At 51.4% G+C, this 8,431-nt stretch overlaps 1 protein-coding gene across 1 annotated transcript; it reads right to left on the bottom strand.

The window, feature by feature from the left end:
- MLN (motilin) lies at positions 1-7,539 on the bottom strand. The gene is made up of 4 exons (XM_049870775.1): positions 7,423-7,539; positions 4,599-4,715; positions 825-932; positions 1-42 (listed from the first exon to the last, which is right to left on the bottom strand). The coding sequence occupies exons 1-4, from the start codon at positions 7,537-7,539 to the stop codon at positions 1-3; spliced, it is 384 nt and encodes a 127-aa protein (XP_049726732.1).
- Positions 7,540-8,431: the final 892 nt, after the last annotated feature.

Raw genomic sequence — 8,431 nt, forward strand, 5'->3', positions numbered from 1 at the left:
TCAGTCCACCTTCTTCCTGGAGCAGGGTTCGTCACTCAGCTGCTGGGGAAGAAAAAGCAAAGGTTTGGAGATCAGTGGTGTCAGCTGCCCGCTTATGAAAAAAAAAAAAAAACCTCCCCCTAAAACCTGCCCGCGGATCCGAGGGAGGAGGGGGCACGCAGGGCAGGCTGTGGGGTGGGGAAGGCAGGAGTTTCTGTTAGGCTTCTAGAAGCTCTACCTCTGGCTTTCTCTGTAGCCTGGGGCAAGTCATTTAACCTCCCGGTTCCTCCATCTCCAACACTCTCTCTGTGTCTCTCTCCTCTCCTCCTGGGACTGTGAGAAGTAATTAGTGGCTGTTTGTCAGACAAGATCTAGCTTTGCACAGTAATTCGGGCAGACCTTGAACGGGGCAAGGCCAGCTGGGGCTCAGGACTTTGGTCTGCAGGATGGGATGGAAGAACAGAGGCTTTTGTGGCTGGATTGCAGTAAAGGCAACCACTCAGTCATGGTGATGCTTAGGGAGGGATGGAAATATCTGGAGCTTGGAGGGAGGGAGGCTGGAGGGTAGTCATTGATTTTGTTGTGGCCCTCTGCCAGAGGCATTTGGGGGTCAGACGTGAGCCATTGAGGCAGGGACTTATGAGACGCCCGTTGCTGGCCATTAGAGCCAGCGGTGCTCTGTGACTAGGCTCCCCTCAGAGGAGGGAAGGGTGCCCCACTGGAGAAGACGGCTTAATGTTCTCAAATGTAAAGCAGAAAAACAAATCGCTGTCCCTAAACCCTGCTCAGATGGCGCTCCTAGAATATCAATACCAGGGTGGGCAGAGGACACCCCACCCCCATACCATTTGGGTAGACAGCAGCATCTCACTCAGCAGCCCTTCCAGGGCGGCCTGGTACTTTTCCAGCTGCCTGGAGTCCATCCTCATTCCAATTTCCACAGGAGCAGTCAGCTGTGAAATAAGGCAGAGTTAAAGAAGAAGGGAGAGGCACAGAGAGGGCTTTTAACCCCTGGTGGCAAAAGGGGCCCGCTGGCCACACTACCCTGCCTACCCCACTCTTCTGGCTCCTCCGGGGATCCTGGCACCTCCCCTCAGTTCTAACCAGAAGGCCAGACCTTGGCCATCCAGAGGGAGCCTCTGAGACCTGCTGGGAGGATAAACAAGCCTCTCCTGTGGAGGAAGCTGTGTCTGAAGGGGTGCACTCACCACAATATCAGCTAACGTTGTGGAGCCTTATTACGTGCCAGGCATCCTTCTAAGTGCTTTACATATATGAAGCCTCTCAATGACCCTACGTGGTAGGGACAATTAGTGTCCCCATTTTGCAGATAAGGAAACTGAGGCACAACAAGATCAAGTAACTTGCTCAAGGTCACACTGGTAGTAAGTAGAAGAGGGAGTAGATGCTAAACCCAGAGGGCTTGACCCCAGGGTCTGTGCTGACGACCATCAGGCTATACTATCTCTTGCACTGAGGGGACGCTGTCGAGACCCTAGAGGAGCTGAGCTGTCTGGATGCTCCACACCAAGGGAGTTTGCTGCAGCCTTGAGGCAGAGCCAGGTGGGGCTGACTGGTGTTGCAGTCACCCCGCCAGAGCCTCCCAGGGCAAATGTCTTGCTGTACAATACGGATGGCTGACTGTGTCAGAGGAGCCCCAGCTCCCACTCCTCCACCTCCCACCAGTTCCCTGCATGTGGGAAATGGGCCTGGGCCTGTACACTAGACCTGAAGGGGCTAGGGATGCCTGAAGAGCAAGCAGCTGCAGAGGTGTTCTCAGCTGGATGTTGTGGCTGGTTCGAGTCCTGGCTGTGCCATTCCCTTGGTGTGGCAATGCCTCAGTCTCCTCACTTTGAAATGAGGCTGCGTCACTGGATGGCCCCTAAGGGACCTCCCAGCCCTGTTCTAGGTTCATGGTCCTGGGGAGGTCCAAGCTTCCCGGAGACGGATGCTGTATCATGTGCCATTGAGACCTTGGCATTAGTGACGCAAACTCTATCTCTGGTACATCTAGAGGATAGTTCTGAGTAAGCGCCACTCTTGCCAACTGTATGACTCACTACCAGCTCTCTCCTGGTGAGCCTGAGGAGGCCTTAGTGGATGTGAGGAAGAAAAAGAACCCCACACTGCTAAGGTTACCCTCTGGGCTGTACACCTGACCTCTGACCTTGCTATATTTATAGACAGCAGTAGCCACCTGAAGAGGGTGGGGGAAGATCCCTGGCCCGGGTGTAGATGGCAGGTGGGAATCATGGAATCCAGGCTCGGTTCTGCTGTGACTACTGTGTGACCTTGGGCAAGGCCCTGGCCCTCTCTGATGTCAGTCTCCTTACCTCCCCTGCCCTTGACGTGGAAGTGTCTGCTCTCAGTCCTGGGGCCTCTCCTCTTATACACCCACACCCACCCCCCCCCAGGGATCTCACCCAGTCTTGTCTTTAAATTCCATCTAATCACTGGTGACTCCCACACTTATGTCCCTGGCCCCAACCTCTCTTAACTCCAGATTTGTGTATTTGCCTGCCTGTGCAATGTCTTCATGTGGGTGCCCAATAGGCATCTCCCAGTTCATGGGTCCAGTCTGACCTCCCGATCGTCTTCCCACTGATCTGCTCCCACTGCAGTCTTCACTGTCTCAGTGAAGAGAAAATTCATCCCGGCAGGTGTTCCAGCCAAAAATCCTAAAGTCATTTTTCACTTTTCTCTACACCCAATCTTTCCACAAATTCTGTGGGCTTCTCTATTTCTAAAAAGAGTTTCAGATTCTGACCGCTTCGCCCGCCTCCACCATGACAACCCTGGGCCAAGCCACTGTCTCTCTGTCTTGGATGATGCAGCAGTCTCCTCAGGGGTCCCCCTAACCCTGCCTTTGCCTTTTCAATCTGTTCTAGATACAGCAGCTGGGGAACTCCCTTTAAAATGTGAATCAGATCATGTTTCTCCTTTTCAAAAGCCTCCAAAGGCTCCCACCTCAGCAGAGTGGAAGTAAAGTCTTGGCAGTGACCTATGAAGTCCATAGTCTGGCCTCAACCCCCCACCCCCCACTCTTTCCCTGTGGTATCCTCTGCTCCAGCCACTCCAGCCCCTGCACTGTTCACTGAATATACAAGGCCTCTTCTGCCTCAGGGCCTTCGTACTGGCAGTTCTTTCCCCTGGGACTGTCTTCCCCAGACACCCTGTGGTCACTCCTTCTCTCTCTTTAGGTCTTTGTGTGAATACTGTTTTCTTATAATGACTCTCCGATAACCCTATTTAAAATTCTGATCAATCCCATCTCCTTTCCTTGCTTTATTTTCCTCCATAACCTCTATCATATATATACCCCGTGGCTGTTGCTGTCAAGTCGATTCCGACTCATAGCGACCGTATAGGACAGAGGAGAAATGTGCCATAGAGTTTCCAAAGAGCACCTGATGGATTTGAACTGCCGACCTTTTGGTTAGTAGCCGTAGCACTTAACTGCTACACCACCAGGGTTTCCATATATATATATATAATTTTTTTAAATATATATTTATATATATATACAGAGTTTGCTTATTGACCTTATTTGCGATCTGTCTCTCCCACCAGAGTGTGAGCAGGAGTTTTTTTTTGTTCACTGCTCTATCCCCAGTGCCTTGCACGCAGTAATCAGTTGCCATCTAGTCAATTCTGACTCATGGCAGCCCCACATGTGTCAGAGTAGAACTGTGCTCCATAGGGCTTTCAATGGCTGATTTTTCGGAAGTGGATCTCCAGGCTTTTCTTCTGAGATGCCTCTGGGTGGACTCAAACCTCCAGCCTTTGCGTTAGCAGCTGAGCATGCTAATCATCTGCATACTCAGGGACTCCTTTGCACATGGTAGGAGCTCAATAAATATTCGGTGTGGATAAATGAGTCTGTGAAATTAAAGGGCTGGATTGGATGACCTCAACCTCCCTCCAGAGCTGACAATCTATGCCTCCTAACCCTCAATGGATGACCCATTCCCTGAGTCTTGACACCTGTAGGTGTCTCCCTGGGTTCCTATTTTGGAGGAGAGGAACTGGCAGCTCTCTCTCCTGGAGGGCTGCAGCTGCCTCCTGATTGGTCTGCCTCCACTTTGTGCTGCTTGAGATTGTTCTAAGTCAGATCAGGTCACTTTCCAGATGTCTTGCCTAACCCCCCGGCCCTGCCTGAAGTGGGCCTGCTGACCTCCCCTCACCCTTTCTCAATACACCCTAGCCACTAGGGCCTCAAACCCCCAGGTGCATCCTGGGCAGGCCCTTTGGTTTGCTCTCCTTCTTTCCTCCAGCACTTGCATGGATGGCTCCTTCTCACCATCAGGTTTCAAATCCAATATCACCTCTTCCTAGAGGCCTTCCCTGACCCCTCCCCAGCCAAAGTGGCACCTGCCCCCCGCCCCCCCAACAATCACTCTGTATTGACTGCCCTACTTGGGGCCTGCAATAATCTACTTGTCTTCTCATTGGTGCTCATCTCTCCCTTCTAGGATAGAGCTCGTTGCCTGAATGCCTTGTTCATTGCTATATTCTAGAACATTCCATGGCTGCAGTTGGCAGGCCCTGCCTCCTTGCTTGGTAGGGAGAACCAACCTTCCACCGAGTTTTTCTGCACTGTTCCCAGGATGGCTGCTTACCTTGATAACTTTGCTTTCTTCTTCCTGCATGGACTCTGCCGGGTCCAGAGACCTCGCCTTCTCAGACCTCTGCTGCACACTCAGCAATTTCTTTTGCCCATTGTTCCGCTCCCTTTCCTAGGGGTGTATCATAAAACCAAAACCAAAACCAAAACAAACAAAACACCGCAACAAAAGAAAAAAACAAACTTGTTGCCATCAAGTTCATTCCAACTCATATTACGCCCATGTGTTATACAGCAGAACTGAGCTCCATAGTGTTTTCTTGGCTGTAATCCTTACAGAAGCTGATTGCCAGACCTGTTTTCTGTGGCACCACTAGGTGGGTTCTAACTGCCAATCTTAGTTGAGTGCAAACCAATAAAACTGCACAAAACCTACCTTCCCTCGACCTGCCCAGTTGGCTCCAGTCCATCTCTACCAGGGGTGTTAAGTATCTGAGCATCTCACAGACCAAAACAGCCCCTCCTCCCCAGCTGCCTCTTCCATGAGGAGGCTCAGAGCCCTGGTGGCTTAGGAGTGGCCCTTGGAATTGTCCACCAAGAGGTCAACTTGAAGAGGAATCCATTCCTCTGTAGTTAAAACATCACACTCAGATCGTTACTGTTAATTAAGTTAAAATGCTAAAAATATCGGCCGCCCTTCATGCATATAAAGTATGAAAATGTGTTTTTCTTAGCAGAGAGCCTATAAAAAAGGTGGCAAGACAGCATAGCCTGTGAGGGCGCCATGGGGTGGCCCGGGAACTTGGAGTTCCCAGGAGGTGATTTATAACAGGTGAGACAGGGAGATGAATTATGGAGGAAGGAGTTTGCAGCTTTGTAAAAATCCTGGTGCCTGGCAATTATGAGGAGAAAAAGCTTACAGCAGATTAATGCAAAGTGTCCTCTGGTTGCCGTTTTGTTAGTTTACATTCTACTGAGTTTGACTGTTGCTGTCCAGCCCTGAAACTCGCCTGGTATCCTGCTTGCAGGTCTCCTGCGATCACACACACCCAATGTCTTTGGTTTCTCAACGACACTCTTGGGATTGGGCTCTTGGCAGGCCCCGATACATGGTGATTCTAGAACAATCGGTCATCTCCTTGGAAGAACGTAGGGTGGGGGTACATCTAGAAGGCCTGCTGCAGCATCACCTCTATCAGTTTCCATTTCTGCCCCTGAAGAAGGCAAGCTGGGTTCATCCTGGCCTCTGCTAAGGGTTCTGTTCCTGGGTATCTGGAAACCTTCCCTGTGCATAGAGTGGGCAGATAGGGAGAGGCTCTATCCAGGGGCCACGGTAGAGCCTCCCAGCAGAGCCAATTTAGTGTATTTGTCCCTATTGGAGCCTTGGTCTCAGATAGATCAGGAAAGTCCTGTTTCCTCATTGCCTTGTGTTAGAGAGAACTGAATGTCTGCACAGACTCTCCGAATCCCTTGAAGTCCAGCATTAAAGGCACCAGGAAGGCAGATCTGGTAGTCCAGTTTTAGCTAGGCCCCACTGCCTGAGTTCCATTAAACCTGTTGCCGTCAAGTCATTCCAACTCATGATGACCGCATGTGTTACAGAGGAGAACTGCTCCGTAGAGTTTTCTTGACTATAATGTTTATGAAGCAAATTGCCAGGGCTTTCTTCTGTGGAGCAGCTGGGTGAGTTCCAACCACCAACCTTTAGGTTAGTAGTTGAGCGCAAACCGTTTGTGCCACCCAGGGACCTTTGTTGTTGTTGTTAGTTGCTGCCTAGTCAATTTCAACTCGTGGCGATCCCATGTGTGACAGAGCAGAACTGCTCTGAGGGTTTTTTTTTTTTTTTTTTGCCTGTAATCTTAACAGAAGCAAATCGCCAGGCCTTTTCTTCTGAGGTACTGCTGGGTGGGTTCGAACCAACAACCTTTCAGTTAACAGTCCAGTTCAAACTCTTAGTGTTGCCTAAGAACCTCCAGGGACCTTCCAAACCCACACCAAACCTATTGCCATCAAGTCAGTTCCGACTCAAGGTGACTCGATAGGACAGAGTAGAACTGCCCCATGGGGTTTCCAAGGAGCACCTTGGTGAGTTAGAACTGCCATCCTTTCGGTTGGCAGCCATAGCTCTGAACCACTATGCCACCTTAGGCCCATCTTATTTCCTTTCGGTCTCAAAAGAGGGTGGCTATGCCACTACTGCGTGAAAACCACTTTCTTTCCCACTTCGCAGGGTTTGCTCCCATCACTTCCTCCCACCTTGTCCCTTGAGGCCCCCAGCTCAAGTTTCACCTTTTCCCTGAGGGCTTCTAAACAAGCTCCAGCTCACAATGATTTACCCCTCCTCTGAGCCCAGAGCTTATGATCGGCATCCCTTAAAAAAACTTATTGGGCAATTAATCATGTCCTGCCTTGTGACGTCTTTCTTTTGTCTCCTATTGTTGGTTAATTCTTCCAATGTTTGTGTCTGCTCGCTGAACGCAAGAGGAGGGTCTTAGATTTCTGTGTATGCTGTGGCCCAGGGTGGCACCTTCTACAGCAGAAATGCTCAGTAATAAATATTTATGTGCTTGTTAATTGAAAATTTCCTCCAAAGGATGGGCAGGGGTGGGGAAAAGCTGACACTTAATGGGAGCCACTGACATCTTTGAGTGGTGCTAGGGAAGGAGTGGAGGTGGCTACAGAGATGGCTGGAGCTCAGGGTTACCCTGGGCCCTGGCTTTTTCATGCTGCCCTTGGTGTTGCTGGCACCATTAATTAAATGTGGTTTTACTGAGATAACCCTTTTGCTTGAGTGAGACCAGCACCACGTCAGTGCTGAGCAGGGCTGTGAGTCACATCTGCCATGTCTGGGAAGGTGGACAGCCGGGGTGGTTTCTTACCTGCATCCTCCGGATTTCGCTGTAGGTGAAGATAGGAACAAAGGCTTCCATCTGGGAGGCGAGCATGGCAACCACGTGCACCACCAGCAGGGCAGCCACAGCCTTTTGGGACACCATCCTGGAGCTGGACAATGACAAGGGGCCCTGTCACCAAGTTTAGGGTGCCGAGATGGACAGCGATGCACTCAGAGGCAGGAAGGAGCCCTCAGTTCTGGTCCACGCCCCACCTGAAGCTGTGTGGTCTTGATCAAGCCACCGAGCCTCTCTGACTTGAGCCTGGTGTTGGGCTTTCCCAGGTAAACGCCACGTACCCTCTGCCCTGAACTGTGACAGTGGGTCGCTACCCTGGGGCAGGCCACCCAGCACTCTGCCACACACCAGAGGAGGATTGTTCTACTTGTCGGTCCTTCTCTTTGTTATAGGTGAGGTTTTCTGGGGTCAGATGGACTCATGAGGCTGCAGGGACCTCATTTCTCAAAGAACTCCTAGATTATTAGCAGAATCTTGACCCAAGAGCTAGGGAACCCTCCCTGCTCCCTGAGCCAATTAGGACATTGAAAGGGAGTGGGCCAGGCCCAGGTGACCCCCAGTTCTACCTGGGAGCATCAGGCCAAGACCCTGGGAGTATAGAGGAAAAGGCTGAGACTCTGCCCATTTGGAGGCAGATCCAGTGGAAAAACTCAGCTTGGAGCAGCATCCAAGAGCTGATAGCGGGGTCCCACCCCTGGGGAGGGGGCTCACTGGCCCTGGAACAAGCCCCGCCTCCCCTCCCCCCAAGCTCCAGCATGTCTACCTGCCTGTTGGCTGCCTTTCAGAAATAACTGGGATGGTGCATCTTCCCTACCAGCCCATGAGACCTGGAAATACTGTAAGTGCTGGCAGGGAGCCAGCGTACGTGGGGCTCTCCTGCATCCTGAGAAGTGTGGTGTCTCTGAAAAGGCCAGCAGGAAGGTGGGCTACAGAGGGCTTTTGGGGCTCAGGTCCTGCGAGGGACCAGGTGGGCATGGTG

The sequence above is a fragment of the Elephas maximus genome, chromosome 1, assembly GCF_024166365.1.
Source record: "Elephas maximus indicus isolate mEleMax1 chromosome 1, mEleMax1 primary haplotype, whole genome shotgun sequence".
Lineage (NCBI taxonomy): Eukaryota > Metazoa > Chordata > Mammalia > Proboscidea > Elephantidae > Elephas > Elephas maximus.